The following is a 21173-nucleotide window of genomic DNA, read 5'->3' as shown; positions in this document are numbered from 1 at the left end:
ACTGTGGCCATTTGGGGAGTAAATCAGCGGATGGAAGCGCTGTCTCTGTCTCTCCCCCTCTCTCTGTAACTCTATTTTTCAAATAAATAAATCTTAAAAAGAAAAAAGCAGAATCTGTGACTTCTTCCCTTTCCAGCTTGAATTTTTAGCAATGTTAAAGCAACACACTTGTTCTGCAGGTCAAAGATGCGCTGACATTCCTCTTTGTAACGCTCTTGATGCTCAGCCACAGAAAACCTTGATCCGCGAGCAAATTTACTCATGGGCCCCTCTCCAGAGCGAGCCTGTTCTGTTGACATTGTGCGTACCACATCAATCACTTCCCAGCGGGACAACTTTTTGATCTAGGAGACAAACACACACAAATATATGTACACAAATCACTCACAAATTTCAAAACACAAACCATAGCACACAATTAGAGATGGAATAACAACAGAAATCATCCCAAGGATCCATTGTTGTGGTGCTGCATGTTACGTTAGTAGCCACTTGCAATGCCAGCATCCCATATGGGTACTAGTTCAAGTCCTGGTTATTGCATTTCCAATCCAGCTCCCTGCTAATGTGCCTAGTAAAGCAGTGGAAAATTATCCAAGTACTTGAGTCCTTGCCACTCATGTGGGAGACCCAGATGAAGTTCTCAACTTCAGCCTGGCTCAGCCCTGGCTTTTGTAGCCATTTGAGGAGTGAACCAATGCATAGAAGCGCTCTCTCTCTCTCTCTCTCTCTCTTCCTCCTTCTGTCACTCTGCCTTTCAAATAGAGAAAATAAAATTAAAAAAAAAAATCATCCTGGGTAAAGCCGCTGCCTGGGACACTGGCATCCCATATAGGTGCTGGTTTGAGTTGTGACTGCTCTACTTCCAATCCAGCTCCCTGGTAACGGCCCGGAGAAAGCAGTAGAAGATAGCCCAAGTGCTTGGGCCCCTGCACCCACGTGGGAGATCTGGGTAAAGCCCCTGGTTCCTGTCTTCAGCCTGGCCCAGCCCTGGTTGTTGCAGCCATTTGGAGAGTTAACTAGTGGATGAAGTTCTCTCTCTCCCTCCCCTGGACCATAACTCTTTCAAATACATAGATAAATAAGTAAATGAAATCATCCCAAAGCAGGCTAAACAGAAAACACCAGGAAAGCCAACTCCTGAAAAAGTATCCACGTGGCCTACTGCAATTTACAAAAAAAATTCTCCACATAGTTCTTTACATCTGCTTCCTAGCCTTTCCCTCTCTAAACCTCCAAGAGCATTGAAATTTTCTTTTCCCACACCTACCTCTTCCTCGGGTACACCAAATTTACGCAGAAGTTGCTTGGCATTTTTCAGAGAAAGGCGACGAAGGTCTGCATCTGTTCCTGTCACTGTCTTCTTCACTGGCTGAGGCTCCTTATCATCCTACATTAAACGAGCAGATTAGAGTCTTAAGAATCCTTAGGCTCTTTAAGAAGCCTAAGCATCTAGGTTATTCTGCCACCTCAACTACTTCCCCAGCTCTCCACTCCATGCATCTCTACTCCTTAACATGCATTTCTTCCTCCTTTGATTCTTTTTTTTTTTTTTTTTGAGAAATTCAGACAATCTCACCTTCTGCTGTGTTGGTTTATTTGGAATCTTCACATAGGAGAATCCTTCACCACACCCTGTGGGATCTGCCACCCCAGTGACCTCCAGGAGACACTTGCCCTTCATAGCAGCAATGAATGCTCTAGTGGTATTCCAGGGAGCAGTGCGAACCTGAGGTACAGAAGAAGGTTTTCAGGGCTATAGAAAAGTAGTGCTCTATGTCTAGCCGCTGCCTAGGATAGAATAATCGCAATGAACAATTACATGGTTTCTTAGACTGGCTACAAAGATTAATATTTAAATATGGCTGCCAAAACTCAGCTCTTCTTTCCTATGACAGTTAAATGATATTAAATAGAAGTCAAAAGTTCAGCCAGGATAGGAGAAATATGAGGAAGACTGAGTGATACCTCTGTGGCTTCATGTCCTTTGGGCTTCACTAAGCAGTCTCAAAAATAGCTTTGTACCCACCCTCATGATCCACAAAGTCAGAGTAATCACTACAGTTGGCTGTTCAAATACTCAAATGACTTCTTCAAAATGAAGTATTATTCTCAAACCAGATGATTTGCATGCTTTGAAAGCAATGGTCCCAACCCTAGTAGCACTAAATCAAAATCCATTCTACCTCTGCAACTGGTTTGGCCAAAAAGGTCTGTACTCTCCTGGGATCTTGAATTTTATCTACTGTCCTCACAAAGCAGAGAATTAAGACAAAAGGCAAATGTGCTTACCCATAAAAACCAGTAAAGAATATGCATGATTAGCTAGAAAATGGTCAATTCGCTACTCAAGATTCAACTCTTAAGGTTATTCATTTTCAAAAGAATTCTTAACCTCTGAAATTCTTGTGATACCCACTGATTTTTAATTCCAACTTCAAGAGAGTAGTACAATGTTTCTTTATTCACTCTGACTTAATTTTTTGATGTTTCTTACAATCAATTCACTCATTTATCAAATATTTATTCAGTACCTACTACATGTCAGGCACCAGTTTCTCATGGACCTCATTTTTAGCAAGAGAAAAACAAATAGACAACTAAATTCAATACTGTGGGATCAATGCCATGATAACAAATTTAAAGGTACTATATGTACATAAAGAAGGATCATCATCCATTCTGAACCCAGTGTGGGAATGAGGTCCAAAGTCAGGGAAAGCTTCCAAGAGAATACAATTTGAAAATGAAAGTAATAAAAGAGGAGGGAAGAAAAAATATTCTAGGCAGAGACAATAACAGTTGCAAAAATTTGGAAGGCAAGGATCAGAGTTGTGGCATAGCAAGTAAAGCCACTGCCTGTGATGCTGGCATCCCATATGAGATGCCAGTTTAAGTCTCAACTGCTCCACTTCTTATCAAGCTCCCTGAAATGGCCTGGGAAAAGCAGTGTAAGATGGCCCAAGTGCTTTGGCCCCTGCCACCCACAGGGGTGACCTGGAAGAAGCTCCTGACTTTGGCCTGGCTCAACCCTGGCGGTTGTGGTCATCTGGTGAGTGAACCAGAGGTTGGCGATCTCTCTGTCTTTCCCTCTCAGTAAATCTTCCAAAGAAGTAAATAAATCTTTTGTAAAAAATCTGGGAGGCAAGAGAAAGAAATTCGGAGAAGTAAATGAACTTCAATATACTTGGAGCTCAGATTTTAAGACAGGCAATGGAGATGAAAGAAGTTAGAATTAAATGCAAGACCAAAAAATGATATACAACCTTATAAATCACATTAAGAATTTTTTTCAAAAAGAAATGATGAGGTGCTGGCACTGTGGTGTAGTGGGCTAAGCCTCTGCCTGCAGTGCCGGAATCCCATCTGGGCACCAGTTTGTGTCCCAGCTGCTTCTCTTCGGATCCAGCTCTCTGCTATGGCCTGGGAAAGCAGTGGAAGATGGCTCAAAGCCCTTGGGTCCCTGCACCCACGTGGGAGACCCAGAGGAAGTGCCTGGTTCCTGGCTTCAGATCATCACACTCCTGCCGTTGCAACCATCTGGGAAGTAAATCAGTGGATGGAAGACCTTTCCATCTCTCCCTCTCACTGCCTGTGTCTCTACCTATCAAATAAAAATCTTAAAAAAAAAAAAAAAAGAAATTAGGAGTCCAAAGTTTCTGAGTGATAGGACTCAATTTTTTTAAAAAACATCATTTCAGCTCTTTAACAAAAAATGCTGGAATAACTTGCAATTTGTATGCAGAAATGAGCCTTAATTCATACCTTGTATCCAATATAAAACTAATGGAAAATGGATCTAAATATGAGATCTAAAACAATGAAATTTTAAGCAGAAAACATAAGAGAAAAGTCTTTGTGATTTGGGGTTAGACAAATATTTCTTAGACACAACACCAAAATCACAATTCACAAAAGAGAATACTGACAAGTCAGGCTTATGCTTTCCGCAAGACTATTAATACAATTAAGACATGCCACAAGAGTTGGTGCTGTGGCACAGCAGTTGTTTAGCTGCCAGTTGTGAATCCAGCATCCCGTATCAGAGTGCTGGTTCCAGTCCCAGATGTTCCATTTCCAATTCATCTCCCTAATGCTCTTGAGAAGGCAGCAGAAGATGGGCCAGGCACTTAGACCCCTGCCATCCATGTGGGAGACCAGGATGGAATTTCTGGCTGTTGAAGACATTTGAGTAGTGAGCCAGCAGATCAAAGATCTCTCTGCCTTTTCAAATAAAATAAATTTAAAATTAAAAAAAAAGGCAAGCTACAAACTTGGAGAAAATCTTCATAAACCAGATTCCTGAAAAATAACTCATATCTGAAAAACACAGGGGTCAATGCTGTGGCATAGTGGACTGAGCCTCTGCCTGCAGTGCCAGCCTCCCATATGGGCACTGGTTTGAGTCCTGGATGCCCCACTTCTGATCCAGCTCCCTACTGATGGCCTGGAAAGACAGAAGATGGTCCAAGTCCTTGGGCCCCTGAACCAGCATGGAAGACCCGGAGGAAGCTCTAGCCTCCTGCCTTTAGATAGGCCTGGCCCAGCTCGCTCTCTCGCTCACTTGCTCTCTCTCTCTCTCTCTGTAACTCTGCTTCTCAAATAAATAAATCTTAAAAAAAAAAAAAAACATTAAAAAAACTCCCAAAACTCAGTAAGAAGACAAGCAAGTAACTAAAAACAAAACTGGACAATAAAGATAGATATTTCACCAAAGAAGAAATCTGGGTGATAAACAAGTAAGAGAAGACCCTGGCCATCAGGAAAATACAAATTAAAATTACAATGAGAGACCACAGCCACTTGGATGTCCATAATAAAAAAAATGAGGTGAGGGTAACAAGTGTTGGTGAAGATACAGAGAAATTGGAACTCTCCTATATTGCTGGTAGGAATGAAAGTCAGTGCAGCCACTGTGCAGAACAGTCTGGCAGTTCTTCAAAAAGTTAAATAAAGAGTGACCAGGTGACTTAGTAATACCACTTTTAGGTATTTACCCAAGAGAAAAGAAATATATGTTCATATCAAGATTTATACACACAGACTCCTAGCATGATTACACATAAATATAAAATTGTCTTATTTCTAACAGCCAAAAACTGGGATCAACTAAAATGTTCTTCAAAAAATTATTAAACAAACTGGGGCAAATCCATATGATAGAACACTACAGAAAGAAACAAATGATCAATACACACAACCTGAATGAATGTGATGCTGAGAAACTTGAGTATCTACAAGTCAAAGTAAAAAGTTAAGACCCATACAATAACATATATGACAATTAACTAAAAATGGATCAAAGATCTAAACCTGTAATATTCTTAGGAGAAAAGCTTTATGACATTGGATTTGATAACGATTCTTTGAATATAACACCAAAAGTACAAACAAAAGCAAAGACAAAGTGAACCATGTTAAAATTACAACCTCTGTATATCAAAAGACTCAATACACAGTGAAAAAGCAACTTAACAAAAAGGGAAAAATGTATCATTTATCTGATAAGCAATTAATATCCAGAATATATAAAGAATTCCTACAATTCAACCAAAAAAACCTCACCCACCTGAAAAATGGGCAGGGGTGGGCAATTGATGCAGCAGTTAGGTCGCTGCCTGGGATGCCTGCATCCCATATAGGAGTCCCTGGGTTCAATTCCTGGATCCGCTTCTGATCCAACTTCCTGCTAATGAGCAGGAACATGGGAGGCAACAGGTGACAGCTCAAGTGCTTGAGTCCCTGCCACCCACATGGGAGATCCAGATTGAGTTCCGGGCTCCAGGTTTTAGCCTGGCCCAGTCCTGGCTGTTGAAGACATTTGGAAGTGGACCAGCATGATGGAAGATCTCTGTCTCTCTGCCTTTCAAATAAATAAATTAAAAAATTCTTTTAAATGGACAAAAGATTTGAACACTTTCTCAAAGAAGACATACAGTCAACAAGCACATGAAAAGATGCTCAACATTATTAGCTATTAGGGAAATGCAAATCAAAGTCATGAGACACCATTTCACATACATTGGGATAGCTATGATGAAAAAATGGAAAATAACAAGTGTTGTTGAGGACGTAGAGAAACTGGAACACTTACTTACACGTTGCTGGTGGGAATGTATAGTGAGTAGTACAACTGTTACGGAAGACAGTATAGTGGGTACCAGTGTTGTGGTACTGTCTATGATGCCTGCATTTCATATGAGTGCCAGTTCAAGTCCCGGCTGCTCCACTTCCAATCTAGCTCCCTGCTAATGTGCCTGGGAAAGCAGTGGAATATGACCCGAGTACTTGGGCCCCTGCCACCCATGTCAGAGACACAGATGGAGTTCCAGGCCCTGGGTTTCAGTCTGGCCCAGTCCCCGTCTTTGCAGCCATTTGGGGAGTGAACCAGCAGATGGAAGATCCCTCTCTGTAACTCTTTCAAATAAATAAACAAATCTTTAAAAAGAAAGAAAAAAGTAGTATGGTAGTTCCATAAAAAATTTAAAGAATTACTTTACAATCCAACAAATAGATTGCTATTTCTTGGTCTATATATAAAAAGAACTGAAAAAAATAGTCTTGAGTTATTTGTATACCCACATTCCCAACAGTGCTATTCAGAATAGCCAACAGATGGAAGTAACACAATGTTCATCAGTGGATGAATAAACAAAATGCGGTATTTGCCTACAATGGACCACTACTTGGCCTTAAAAATGAAGGAAACTGGCACATGCCATAACATAGATAAACCTTGAGGACATCATGCTATTTACTGAGGACAATGCATCAGTCACAAAAAGACAAATACTCTGAATCCACTTACATGAGCAATTATGAACTACCTGTAATAGTCAAACTCACAGAAACAGAAAACAAAACGGTGGCTGTAGGGGCTGAGGGGAAAGGAAAATCAGAGCGGGGTTTGTTCTGGTCCTTGGTTGCAAAATAATGTTGTGAATGTACTTGACACTAATGAACTAAACAGTACACTTCAGGGCCGATACTGTGGCATAGTGGGTAATGGCGCTGCCTGCAATGCCGGCATCAAATATGGGCACCAGTTCAAGTCCCGATGCTCTACTTCCAATCCAGCTCTCTGCTATGGCCTGGGAAAGCAGTAAAGATGGCCCAAGTCCTCAGGCCCCTGCACCAGCGTGGGAGACCCAGAGGAAGCTCCTGGTTCAGATTGGCCCAGCTCCAGCCATTGTGGCCATTTGGGAGTGAATCAGCGGATGGAAGACCTCTCTTTCTCTCTCTGCCTCTCTGTAACTTTACCTTTCAAATAAAATAAATAAATATTTTTAAAAAGTATACTTAAGGATTGAGATACTAAATTTTACATTACACATTCTTAACCACAGTTTTTTAAGTATTTATCATTTCATTGACCTAAAATTCTAGAAAATGCAAAGAAATCTGTATTGACAGAAAGCGGATTAAGAGTTGTCAGGGGACAGAGAAGATGGAAGGAAAAGAGGAGGCAAGAAAAAAAGGTTTCAAAGGGCCACAAAGAAAACTTTCAGGGGTGACAGGCCTGCTCGTTATCTTGTTACACAGACTTCACAGATATAAACATCCATCAAACCTTAACAAATAGTACACTTGAAATATGTGGCTTCTATTTCAATTTTCTCACTTTGATCTCAATAAAGCTGCTTCTTTAAAAAGGATAAATGAGGGGCTTGGCACTGTGATACAGCAGGTTAAGCCACTGCTTGTAATGCTGGCATCCCAAACCAGACTGCCAGTTTGGGTCCTGACTTGGCTACTCTGCTTCCAATCCAGCTTAAACAGCATGGGAAAGCATCAGAAGTTGGCTTAACTACTTGGGTCCCTGGCTACTCATGTGGGAGATGAGGATATAGTTCCTGGCTCCGGGCTTCAGAATGGACTAACCCTAGCTGTTGCAACTATTTGAGGAGTAAACTGGAGATGGAAGATCCATCTTTTCCTCTCTCTGTTGATCTGCCTTTCAGTAAGTTAGTCTTTCAAAAGGATAACTGAGACATACTAGCAAGATTAGTGTAAAGCCTTACTTCATCATCAATCTTCATCTGGAAATCTTCCTCATTTTCTTCCTCTGGAGCAAAAAAAGACTTCTCTCCATAGCCAGCATCCTGAAAGAGGACAAATTCATACATAAACCAGTCATTTGAAAAACACAAAGCACAAGTTTTAATGAATACCAAGTGCAGAACAGCAAAGCATATTTTGCAGAGAATAGATTCTGTGAAGTCTTCAATGTATCTCTCACCACTGTACATCCTTTAAGCTGTTAGAAAACATATTATCACGTTCCAAGGAGTTTACTGACACACAAATAATTCAGGTCCATAAGGAAGCTCATCAGAGATGCATCATATTAACTCAGCGGAACAGAGCTCTGTTGTCCCGTTCCAGTTGGATCGTTCCTATTTTAGCCTTAAAGGATACCATGCCGGCTGGCGCCACGGCTCACTAGGCTAATCCTCTGCCTGAGGCACCGGCACCCTGGGTTCTAGTCCCAGTTGGGGTGCCGGATTCTGTCCCGGTTGCTCCTCTTCCAGTCCAGCTCTCGGCTGTGGCCCGGGAAGGCAGTGGAGGATGGCCCAAGTGCTTGGGCCCTGCACCTGCATGGGAGACCAGGAGAAAGCACCTGCCTCCTGACTTCCGATCGGTGCAACGCACCAGCCGCAACGCGCCAGCCATAGCAGCCATTTGGGGGGTGAACCAACGGAAAAAGGAAGACCTTTCTCTCTCTCTCTAACTCTGCCTGTCAAAAAAAAAAAAGGATACCATGCCTCTATACACACATCCAGCATCATCATCATCTCTGCTCACCTGAAAGGCTGACAAGTACTTTCCATGCTTACATGCTTGTCTTGCAAAGAAGAAATTGAAGTCACCACCCAAATGGACCAGCAACCATTTTCAAAGCAAATCAGTATGTCCAAAGTCCCTCATTACACCTTCTTACTGATATACAGCTACACTGTAGATCTCTCCAGAATTGATACACACAGAAAGTACCTAATACAGTTTGGAATTTTTAGCAATTGTTATCACCTAGCAACCCTCATCTCTAAGCTAGGCACAGTCTTCTCCCATCTCTCTGAAAACAAAACAAAACAAAACCCACGGGCACATGCAGTGCCTCAGAAGAAGGTGATCACCTTCAGTCGCTGCTCTGCAGCTATCATGCTATAATAAGCACAGCACTGCTCTGGTGACACCATAGCTCTAATCTCCTCTTCGGTTGGTAAACGAAAATCAGACTTCAGCACCCACCAATTTGAGTCCATCCCTGGAAAAGATACAGAGAGACCATTCTGAATTCCAAAGGCCCTGACATTCATCAACAGCAACAGCAACAGCAACAGCAACAGCAACAAAAACAGCAAACCAATACCAAACCAAGGAATGCCCTTGATGGTAATAGGTTTAGCCACAGTTAGTGTGACTATCTGGCCAAGAAAACACTTGCTACTGGGTTTCCTACATTAAGACATCTAAAAATCACATTGAATTTCCTGGCAACAATATCAGAAAAGCAATCTGAGCCTCCATAGTTAGAATATTTGCTATTCATGGCCATCAAATTCTATTTTATTAACTGTATATTTATCCTTGAACTGAAAACCATCAAAATTCCTTTCTTAGAAAGACAAAGAGACACATGTAACTAGTCACAAATAATGACCTGTGCGTTTGAAGTCGGCACAGAGTTTTAGCCTCTTCCGGATGCTGCTTTCTGAATGGGAAGGAAAGGCTTTTTTTATATCTTCCATTCGGATTCGCCGTGGTCGATCTTTACTTTTCCAGAAGAGGCGGTATATAAAAACCTGCCCAACAAACCAAATGTATTTTCTTGAGCACAGTAAACGATGAAAGACCTGGCCACGGTCCCTTTCCGTAAGCTCCAATGTGTTTACATCTGTCCTGATGTGCCCCCAAATCCCTTTTCATGTGCATTCCAACCTCCTGACCCCGCACTCCACTTGTGCTCCCATTCTTACCTGTAGAAAGTCTCGAATATGCGTATTGGCCCTTTTGGAGTTAGGTCCAGGAACTTCAAACAAGGGGCACTGCTGGCCAACCACAAAAATATCCACTAATTCCCGAATATAGTAACCCTGTCTCGTTCGAATGATCAGGAAGTCAGTTTCTGGCATCTTATGAAGATAAATTGGAGCACGAAAAAGGTTGTTCTCAAATGCCTAATAAAAGTAAGAAACAAAACAATTATAAACAAAGAATTCCAGGAAGCTCAGTCAACTAATGAAAAAGGAAAAGTAAGCTGCTCTCTGTCTTCCTTCTTCCATCTCAAGTCTTTACCTAGTAAAATAAATAAATCTGGAATATCAAATGGGAATAGACAAACTTTATAGCCACTATCTCTTTTAGAATTAGTAGAAAAAATTCAAAATTTAGATTCATTTACTGTATGTTGTCAGAAAAATTATTTTAAATTTCTGGGCTTAATTTTGTCTACAAAATGCTCCATACTTAAAATGCTTATGCCTCACAGGATTGTTATGAAAATCAGTTTATAAACTAAGCTACTACCTTAGAACCCAGATACTTTTATAAACTAACAAGTTCTTTACTACTACCCTTAACTCCAGCATAGCCTCTTCTAACAGGTGAAATTAAAATATCTGTTGAATAAATCAGTTAATTAATTAAAATAAAAGCAAAACTCAATCAGGTAAGGAAATCACAAAAAGAGAGCAGGAAAGAGCTGCAGGAGGTCCTGAGAACGCGAGTTGTGGCCCAACACTTGTGGAAGCAAGTATTTCAAAAACAACAATACCAGATGCCTCTTGGTACATAACCTATGGAAAGGACTGCGACAGTATGGGAAATGAGGTAACAAGCTGTTTGCTATCATCTTGCAAACTGGGATTTGGAGTGGATCACTTATGAGATGATAATCTTGAAACTTACTGGAGGTGCCGGCACTGTGGCATAGTGAGTAAAGATGCCACCTGTAGTGCCGACATCCCACACAGGCGCGGGTTCGAGTCCCGGCTGCTCCACTTCCCTTCCAGCTCTCTGCTATGGCCTGAGAAAGCAGTGGAAGATGGCCCAAGTCCTTAGGCCCCTGCACCCATGTGGCAGACCCAGAAGAAGCTCCTTGCTCCTGGCTTTGGATCGGCACAGCTCTGGCTATTGCAGCCAGTTGGGGAATAAACCAGCAGATGGAAGACCTTTCTCTCTCTGCCTCTCCTCTCTGTGTAACTATTTCAAATATATAAATTTATCTTAAAAAAAAAAAAAAAACTTGGCCGGCGCTGCGGCTCAATAGGCTAATCCTCCACCTGCGGTGCCGGCACACCGGGTTCTAGTCCCAGTTGGGGCGCTCGATTCTGTCCCGATTGCTCCTCTTCCAGTCCAGCTCTCTGCTGTGGGCCGGGAGGGTAGTGGAGGATGGCCCAAGTGCTTGGGCCCTGCACCCGCATAGGAGACCAGGAGAAGCTCCTGGCTCCTGGCTTCGGATCAGCATGGTGCGCCGGCCACAGCGCGTCAGCTGTGGCGGCCATTAGAGGGTGAACCAACGGTAAAGGAAGACCTTTCTCTCTGTCTCTCTCTCACTGTCCACTCTGTCCAAAACAAAACAAAACAAAAGGGAAGAAAGAAAAGAAAAAGAAAAAGAAGATCTCAGTCAGGATAGCAAATAATTTTCACAACCTTCAAGAAATTTGGCAACTAGAAATGACGGAACCAAGTGGCTGGATACACGTTCCTTTAACTGATAATCCTAAGAAGCCAACTCGCACCTTCATGATGCAGACTGCTATTCTGGCCAATCACCAAAATGGAAGAGATATCCAAATGGACAAATTAAAATATACACACATTAGGGCCAGCGCTATGGCACAGTGGATGAACACCCTGGCCTGAAGCGCCGGCATCCCATATGGATGCTGGTTCGAGACCTGGCTGCTCCACTTCTTTTTTTTTTTTTTTTTTTTTTTTTTTTGACAGGCAGAGTGGACAGTGAGAGAGAGAGACAGAGAGAAAGGTCTTCCTTTTGCCGTTGGTTCACCCTCCAATGGCCGCCGCTGCAGCCGGCGCACCGCGCTGATCCGATGGCAGGAGCCAGGATCCAGGTGCTTTTCCTGGTCTCCCATGGGGTGCAGGGCCCAAGCACCTGGGCCATCCTCCACTGCACTCCCTGGCCATAGCAGAGAGCTGGCCTGGAAGAGGGGCAACCGGGACAGAATCCGGCGCCCCGACCGGGACTAGAACCCGGTGTGCCGGCGCCGCAAGGTGGAGGATTAGCCTATTGAGCCACGGCGCCGGCCTGGCTGCTCCACTTCTGATCCAGCTCTCTGCTATGGCCTGGGAAAGCAGTGGAAGATGGCCCAAGTCCTTGGGCTCCTGCACCCACATGGGAAACCCAGAAGAAGCTCCTGGCTCCTGGCTTCAGATCGGCGCAGCTCCAGCCATTGAGGCCAACTGGGAAGTGAACCAGCAGATGGAAGACCTCTCTCTCTCTCTCTCTCTCTCTGCTTCTCCTCTATGTAACTCTGACTTTCAAATAAATAAATAAAATCTTTGAAAGAAAATATACACACTAGTGGTGCAGAGCTCCACTGGTAGACTTACTAGATGTACAACTATTGATTTCAATAAGGTGACTTTAAAATGGAACAGAAGTCATTGAACATCTTTCGTTTTATCCTATTATTATTATATCAAGTATGTTTATTAAAATGGAATTAGTTATTTTGCATTTTTGTATACATTTTAAAGTATTTTAGTTTAACTTTGATAAAGCAGAAAGGTAAAAGTAGGCTTCTCAGATGCTTTAGGAGGGTAAGCAATAGTGATAGTGGAATAAAGTAGGTGCAAGAGTAGGGGAGGGTGCAGACTTTGTAGCTCATTGGGTTAAGCCATCACTTGGGGTGCCTGCATCCCGTTATCAGTGCCTGTTTCAAGTCTCAGCTTCTTTACTTCCAACACAGCTTTCTGCTAATGCACCTGGGAGAGCAGAAGATGAAGGGCCAGATGGAGTTCTGGGTTCCTGGCTTTGGCCTGGCCCAACCCCAGCTGTTCCAGGCATTTGGGGAATAAGCCAGTGGATGGAAGTGTGCTATCTCCTTCTATCTCTGTCATCCTGCCTTTCAAATAAACAAACAATCTTTTAAAAAAAGAAAACTATTTTGGGGCTGGCACTGTGGTATAGTAGACTAAGTCTCTGCCTGTGGTTCCGGCATCCCATCTAAGAGCTGGTTTGTGTCCTGGCTGCTCCTCTTCCAATTCAGCTCTCTGCTATGGTCTGGAAAGCAGTAAAAAATGGCCCAAGGGCTTGCGGCCCTGCACCCACATTGGAGACCCAGATAAGCTCCTGGCTCCTGTCTTTGGATCAGGTCGGCCCAGCTCCAGCAGTTGTAGCCATTTGGGCAGTGAACCAACGGATGCAAGACCTTTCTCTCTTTCTCTCCCTCTGTCTGTAACTCTACTTCTCAAATAAATAAATAAAATCTTTTTAAAAAAACTTATTTTATGTTTACCCTAAGAATAACATACATCTTGGGGCCCATTTTAAAAGATTTTCTAAGAAACATTTTTGATTATACTTATCTTCCTCATACTTGATAATATGAATAGTATCTGAATCAACTAGAGTTAGTTCTTTCTAGGCTGACCTAGCTACTCACCTGTCAATTTTCTTAAGATAAAGTAAAAACAAGAAAGAATTTCTCACCTGAAGTAACTGGCCAGGATGGAGAGAGCCCAGGAAAGGAGATGTATGGCAATAAACGGTTTCCCCATATTTACAATCTGGGGCTCCAGGATCTTTTCCAGGTTTCTATGAGAAACACAGCAGACCCAGTTATTACCACAGAATACCATCAATAAGCCTACACAAAATATTCCATAAGCATAGCACCTACTAATATTATTAACTGCAAAAAGAAAAAAGTGCCACTCTTTTCTTCCAAGAAATTTATAGTTGGGGCCGGCGCTGTGGCATAGTGGGTAAAGCTGCCAGCTGCAGTGCTGGCATCCCATGTGGGCACTGGTTCAAGTCCCGGCTGTTCCTCTTCCAATCCAGCTCTCTGCTTTGGCCTGGGAAAGCAGTAGAAGATGGCCCAAGTCCTTGGGCCCCTGCACCCCCTTGGGAGACCTGGAAGAAGCTCTTGGCTCCTGACTTCAGATTGGGGCAGCTCCAGCCATTGCAGCCAAATGGGGAGTGAACCAGCAGATAGAAGAGATCTCTCTCTCTCTCTCTCTCTCTGACTCTCCTTCTCTCTCTGTATAAGTCTTTCAAATAAATAAATAAATAAATCTTAAAAAAAGAAATTTATAGTATAAAAAGAAACAAAATAGGGATTGGCATTTGATTTGGTCCAGTGGTTAATACATCCGTGTCCCGTGTAGGAGTGCCAGGGTTCAATCCCTGGGTCCAGCTCCTGATTCCATCTTCCTATTCTGGGAAGCAGCAGGTAATGGTTCAAGTACTTAGGTCCCTGCCACCCACTTGGAGATAAGGACTGAGTTCTAGGCTCCTAGCTTCAGCCTGTCTTAGTCTTGATCATGGTGGGTGTTTAAGGAGTGAACCAGAGGAGGGGAGCTTTGTGTCTGTCTCTTCCCCTCTACCTTTTAATAAAAATATAACAAAGAAAAAACACATACTCATAGATTGTTGCTAGCTGTCTAACTACAGCTATATTAATAACACTTTTTTTTTTTTAGCAGAGACTCACCCGTTTATAGTAGTTTTTTATCTTGGTTGCCATACCAACTTGCATCATTAAGGGTCCATTTTCCTCACTGTATTCTGCAAGAATGAGATCTCCATCTTTGCCTGTGAGGTCCTGAGGTGTGCGCATAAAAAACATCTCTCCACCACCTGATGCTTGCCTCTCTTGTTCTCTCATCTGTTCAGAACAACAACAAAAAAAATACAGTCCAGCTCCTGGCAGTACAATAAACAAATATACATGTCCTTCAACCAGGGTTAAATTAAACACACCAACGAAGATCTTACCTTGTTATTTTTCAATTTCATTATGAAAAATGTCATAAAGTTGAAAGAAAAGTACTATCGACATCTATTAACTCATCCTCAGATCTAACAGATTATATTTTGCCACATGCTTTATTTGTAACTACATTTCTATAGATTTTGCTGAACCATATTTGAAAGCTGCATTCACTGTTAACACTTCACCTTTAAGTATTTTCATATATATCTCCTAATAAGGATATTCTCCTAAATAACCAAAATAACATTCTATCACATCTAAGAAAACAAATCATTTGAAATCTAATACATTGCTCAAATTTGTAACCAAGTATCCTCTATAACTTTTTTTTTCTAACCAGGATTCAATTATACCTTGGCCTTCTTTTTGATGTGCTTCAGCAAAGGCTGGACTGAATGGGGACCTGGCTGAGACAGTGCCCCAAAGGAGTACTTTTTCAGAGGTGGGCGATGGAACTGCCGTAGTTTGATGGGCCCCATATGGGTGGGAAAGAATGGCTGCCGTAATTCCACAGCGGGAATTGAGTGCTAAAACAGAAAATAGAAAGGCTACAATTAAACACTAACTCCAGCCTAAGCAAAATTCACCCATATCCTCCATCAGAACAATGCTGTGTGTTCCCCTCCACCAAAGAAAAGACGCTTTCTATACCTGGATAATATTCCCTCCAAAGGTGCCTCGAAGACCCTGTTGTTTGGGATAGTAATACTCATCATTGGAGAGATTCCATGGATCTTTCACTTCTGGCTGAGACATGTTCTAATGATAGATCATCAAATAAACCTAAGTTAGACTACACTTCTTATCTTTCTTTGCTCTAAACACCAAGCCCTACCTCCCTTCACAGACCTGCTGTGGTTCCTCCTTGATGACTCCAGTCTTTCCTAGGAGAATCCGGCTCTTCTTCAGAGATGATTCTTTCTTACTCTCCTTGGAGGGGGAATTAGAGGTAGCCTCTTCCTTCTCATCAGGAATCTCTGATGAAACAAAATCACTCTGGAATTACTGTCCCTGAGATTCACATTCCTTAATGATGTACCTGCAGCTGCTTTTCAGAGATCTTTTATCCCACCCCAGACCTTGATTCACTCCAGCTGAACGAACTACATTCTTGATATCACAAAAGTCAACTTTCTGGGGCCGGTGCTGTGGCATAGTGGGTAAAGTCACCGCCTGCAGTGCCAGCATCCCATATGGATGCCAGTTCGAGTCCTAGCTGCTCCGCTTCTGATCCAGCTCTCTGCTATGGCCTGGGAAAGCAGTAGAAGATGGCCCAAGTCCTTGGGCCCCTGCACGCACATGGGAGACCCGGAAGAAGCTCCTGGCTCCTGGCTTCGGATCGGCGCAGCTCCAGCCATTGAGGTCAATTGGGGAGTGAACCAGCAGATGGAAGACCTCTCTCTCTCTGCCTCTCCTTCTCTTTCTGTGTAACTCTTTCAAATAAATAAATAAATCTTAAAAAAGGTCAACTTTCCAACATTTTACATAAAATCTCCCTAAAAAATACACAAATACTAGAAGGCAACAGCCACAACTCCCTGTCAAATTGCTACCTAGAAGTTTCCAGTTTTGACCTCTAATCCTTTTGGTTCCTTTCTGCCCTTTAACATTAAAAGCAAGCTGTCAAAGGTGGAAAAGAATACTGGCTTCTGCAAATAACATACCCAAAATGAGGTTCTCATCATTGGGGTCAAGTGTCAAAACAGGAGGCTCTAACAGCCGGGGCATGGCCTGAGCATCCCAAATGATATTGTCCTCCCAGCGTCCATACACCAAATCCTCATTGTCAATGGGAAAAATGGAGTACCAAGGTTTGTCATCATCCAGAGTAGCTGCAAAACCTAGCAAAAACAGAAGACAGAAATAATGACAAAACATTTAAGTCCCTTTCAATCAAGAGTCTAGCAAAAAAAAAAAAAAAAAAAGACTAAATGCTACCACGTAGCCACTGAACAGGAACCTACGGGACATAGAGTAGCTTTCACTTTAAAAAGAAATGTTGCAGAGAAAACTAGGACACAATATTGTACACAGTAGTCAGACTTTAAACAGTCTAAATGTTTAACAAGGGACTGGTTAAATTATGGTAACAAATGATATGGAAAATAAGCTAACAATAAATAGTAGTATGACTTTCGGCATAAAAAATTATGAAATAGTCATATAATATACCATGTAACCAATAAAATATTTACATAGTAAAAAACTATTTATTTTTTACATTTATTTTTAACTGATGCATAAAAAAATTGTACTTTTTTATGTATTTCCATGAGATGTTTCTGGACTTGTACAAAATATGTAATGTCCAATTAAAATAAACATATCTCCTCATTTAACATTTCTTTATGATGAAAACATTCAAAATCTTTTCAGTCAGCTTTCTATGCTCATATAGTCCACTTCTTATTCTACTTTTACAAATGGTATATCAAATACACTCTTTCATATCTTATTGTTATCCAGTAAGTTTCCCATAACATTTTTATGAAGAACTTTGACAGAAAAATATTTTTAAAAGTACACAAAACTGTACATACAGAATGAGCTCAAGACCGGCGCCGCGGCTCACTAGGCTAATCCTCCGCCTTGCGGCACCAACACACCAGGTTCTAGTCCCGGTCGGGGCGCCGGATTCTTTCCCGGTTGCCCCTCTTCCAGGCCAGCTCTCTGCTGTGGCCCGGGAGTGCAGTGGAGGATGGCCCAAGTGCTTGGGCCCTGCACCCGCATGGGAGACCAGGAAGAAGCACCTGGCTCCTGCCTTCAGATCAGCGCGGTGCGCCAGCCGCAGTGCGCCAGCTGTGGCGGCCATGGGAGGGTGAACCAACGGCAAAGGAAGACCTTTCTCTCTGTCTCTCTCACTATCCACTCTGCCTGTCAAAAAAAAAAAAAAAAAAATGAGCTCAACTACAAACAGAAAAGACAGAAGACTGAAAAGAAAATATACCAAAAACGTTAACAGTTGACAATCTCTAGATAGATTATCAGTGATTTTCTTTAGGACATTGTACTATATTTTCAAAGTTTTCTACATTAAGAATGGCACTTTCTAACCTATTTAAGGAGGAATAAAACAAAATCTAAGAATTACAAAGTTTACAACGTTTTCAGGGGCCAGCATTGTGGTGTTAACAGATAAAGCCTCCACATGTGATGCCAGAATCCCATGTGGGTGCTGGTTTGTGTCCTGGCTGCTCCACTTTTGATCCAGCTCCCTGCTAATGGTCTGGGGAAACAGTAAAAGATGGCCCAAGCACTTGGGTCTCTGCCACCCACATGGGAGAACTGGATGAAGCTCCTGGATCCTGGCTTTGGCCTAGCTCAGCCCTAGTCATTGTGGCCATATGGAGAGTGAACCAGCCCTGAAAGATAAATAAATCTTTAAAAAAGTTAACTTCAAATTGGCTTTCACATTTTCTAATAAGAAACCAGACTCCATCCTAAATTATTAATGGGGTTAAAAAATTACTACGGACTGCAATCAGGGCTCAGATAAAAAACATTTCACTATCACTCAGCAGCCCAAAACCTCATAGCTAACCCTACTTAGGATAACTGAGATGAAGGGTAGTGTGCCAGACACACCAGACACAGAAACACACCTTGCTGAACATTGTAAGCCATGGCATTCCTAGTCATGCTGGAAGGAAGCCAGCCTGCCAAGCTTGCACGCTGAGGTTTTGTCCCTTTGTGTTTGACATCTTCCCCATCCCAGATGATATCATCCTCCCAATGCAGCTGTGTCACCATCAGGAAGTTTTCATCAGCCAGAAGATCAGTGCCATTGATTTCCTCAAGTTTTCTAAAGTCCTGTACAAGTAGGAAAGGAATAACAAACCCCTGATTGGTCATTGGTAAAAGTTCCCACTCCAAATTCCACATCAGAGACACAGCAGGCACTTCATAAGTGGTTCTATCTGCCTCTTCCCACTCCTACCTGGGCTAGAACAGAACTCACTACAAAATGCCTTGACTGGGTCCCACTTACCAGGATGATACACACCATACCACAGCACACAAAAGATTCAGGCACCTAAATCTCCTATCAAAGAAACCCTCTCCAGTATCTCCCCAGCTGAAAAGTTAGTAAAAGCAGTATATAGCCCTGGGTATACTTTCTTTGTTATGTATCAGTGTTCAGTGTTGCTCACCTCCATCACTCTACATTTGATTACAGGTTCATGTTCAGTCTTTCTCAATTTGAAGCCATAGTCAAATCCACTGCCATCTTCAGGGACACCCAGCATATCATACCACAGTCGAGCAGGTCCATAACGCCACTCAGCCACTCTTGGTTTGGTATCTGTCACTTTATCTATATCTCCAGTTGACTGGGAAAACTTGGACTCCACAGGAGCCATCATTGTGATCTGTAACAGAACAAAGTAGTAGAGGGGGGGAGACAGATTTCCCAATCCCAGATGTCCTAAGGCTACAGGGAACTAACAGTCAGGAAGGGGAACTTAGGAGAGGCACAAGAAAGATTCTTAAACAGGAATCTTTACCTGGCATCAGAATATAAGCATTCTGCCTGTCATTCAAACCTTCCTATTCAACAGTGCATTACCATCTGACCTCCTCCCTGCACCTCCCCCAACCCCCTGGCCACCTCCACCCTATACTTTCCTATTACAATAGGGAAAGGACAGTCACTGGGGTAAAATCGTTGATTACTCACTGATAATTAGCACAGACCTCTGCCTGCTAAGGTTACTTCCAATTTTGACATAAGCTAGGGAGAACTCATTTGTTTCCCTTGTTAAAGCCTTACTCCCAAGTCTCTATTTTGCCTACTTCATCATCAGAAAGACACTGCTCTGGAGGTGGTGGTGGAGCATAGTCATAGTCCCACAGACACTTCTGGTCAACTTCTGATTCTACTGAGCACTCCGTCTCCTGGTTCTGCTCTTCCTGTATCAGCTCCCGGTGCTTTTTTTTCCTTTTTCTCCGAGCACTCCGCCAAACAGATGGGACATTCTTCCCTGGTCCAAAAAGACGAAGGAAGCGTAACACCTGGAATACAGAACACATTACTGTGTGTCAAAGATTCAAATGTCAGATATGAAAGCAGCAGCATGTGGGCCTTAAAACTTTTTTTTTAATTGAACAGGCAGAGTTAGACAATGAGAGAAAGACACAGAATGGCTACTATGGCCGGCACGCTGCGCCGATCCGAAGCCAGGAGCCAGGTGCTTCTTCCTGGTCTCTCATGCAGGTGCGGGGCCCAAGCACCTGGGCCATCCTCCACTGCCTTCCCGGGCCACAGCAGAGAGCTGGACTGGAACAAGAGCAACCGGGACTAGAACCTGTTGCCCATATGGGATGCTGGTGCCGTAGGCGGAGGATTAACCAAGTGAGCCACAGTGCCAGCCCTGAAAACTCTTTTAAAGGATCTTTTGAACTGCTGGGGAGGTATCAAGGGGAGCTGCATTTGGATTTTTAACATCTACCCCAAAAGTAAAGGAAGCATCCCTTAAAATAGTTTGGACTAATTCAAACTAAGACCATAGGACAATTTCCAACAGGAACAGTATAAATCACATTTAATATCAATGTATATATTTTTTAAAAAGACACAGTTCTTAAGTAGCCAGTGACATCATTGAATAAGGAAACCCTTAGACATTTATCCATTCTATATTCAGCACCTTAACAATAGAACTCAGGATTTGGAAAAGGGTCAGTGGTTTGCATCATGGGCATTCTCCACACAAAGTACCTTTCCAGGCCGAAACTCTGGAAAAAGTTCTGTAACACTCGGCAACAGCTTGGTGGCATCATGCTGCATAATCCCGGCCAAAGGGAGGGTCAGCTTTCCATCATCGGATTCTGCCTGTGCTGCTTCCTGAGGTCCCATCTCAGATTCTGAGTCAGAGGAACTACTGAAGTCCACTTTCTCTGAGGCCAAAGAGGAAGGGGCAATGATGGAGGGCAAGATGATGCCTTCTCCATCTTCTGACACTGCAACAAGGAAGAGAAACCCCTTTGGCATGTAACTGTCAGCATATTCCTCAAATTCAGCCAATACCCACTCTAGGCTATGTGCACAGCTCAACGGCAGGGGATATAGTCCCAAGCACCCAGATTACTTGTATGCAACCCAGAAAACTCATTATCTCCCACCATCCCCAACTCACCTTGTACCTGGTACCCTAGGGTTGTGATGAGAGAAAACAAACACTATTACTACATTCACTACTTTCTCTAAGT

At 42.7% G+C, this 21173-nt stretch overlaps 1 protein-coding gene across 14 annotated transcripts in view; it reads right to left on the bottom strand.

Annotated features, from left to right (window-relative positions):
* The window catches only part of TAF1 (TATA-box binding protein associated factor 1), a 115246-nt gene that overhangs the window by 88569 nt on the left and 5504 nt on the right, over positions 1–21173 (bottom strand). For 9 of the 14 annotated variants that reach the window (XR_011385586.1, XM_051827188.2, XM_070067117.1 and 6 more), the window contains exons 5-21: positions 20683–20924; positions 19758–19976; positions 19115–19333; positions 18566–18773; positions 16628–16804; positions 15813–15940; positions 15615–15722; positions 15317–15490; positions 14682–14855; positions 13679–13783; positions 9981–10181; positions 9665–9806; positions 9138–9268; positions 8022–8102; positions 1580–1729; positions 1271–1390; positions 169–344 (exon numbers count right to left, since the gene is read on the bottom strand). Coding sequence is in view for 13 of the 14 variants with exons in the window: in XM_051827188.2 (XP_051683148.1) it covers positions 169–344; positions 1271–1390; positions 1580–1729; positions 8022–8102; positions 9138–9268; positions 9665–9806; positions 9981–10181; positions 13679–13783; positions 14682–14855; positions 15317–15490; positions 15615–15722; positions 15813–15940; positions 16628–16804; positions 18566–18773; positions 19115–19333; positions 19758–19976; positions 20683–20924 (2755 nt within the window). In the remaining variant the exon portion in view is untranslated. The remainder of the gene's footprint in view (positions 1–168; positions 345–1270; positions 1391–1579; positions 1730–8021; positions 8103–9137; positions 9269–9664; positions 9807–9980; positions 10182–13678; positions 13784–14681; positions 14856–15316; positions 15491–15614; positions 15723–15812; positions 15941–16627; positions 16805–18565; positions 18774–19114; positions 19334–19757; positions 19977–20682; positions 20925–21173) is intronic. The other 5 variants (XM_051827191.2, XM_070067112.1, XM_008272775.4 and 2 more) reach the window with 2 other exon arrangements.

Source organism: Oryctolagus cuniculus, chromosome X (genome assembly GCF_964237555.1).
Source record: "Oryctolagus cuniculus chromosome X, mOryCun1.1, whole genome shotgun sequence".
Lineage (NCBI taxonomy): Eukaryota > Metazoa > Chordata > Mammalia > Lagomorpha > Leporidae > Oryctolagus > Oryctolagus cuniculus.
The sequence above is the reverse complement of the archived record's forward strand: the minus strand, read 5'-3'. Positions and strand labels throughout refer to the sequence as shown.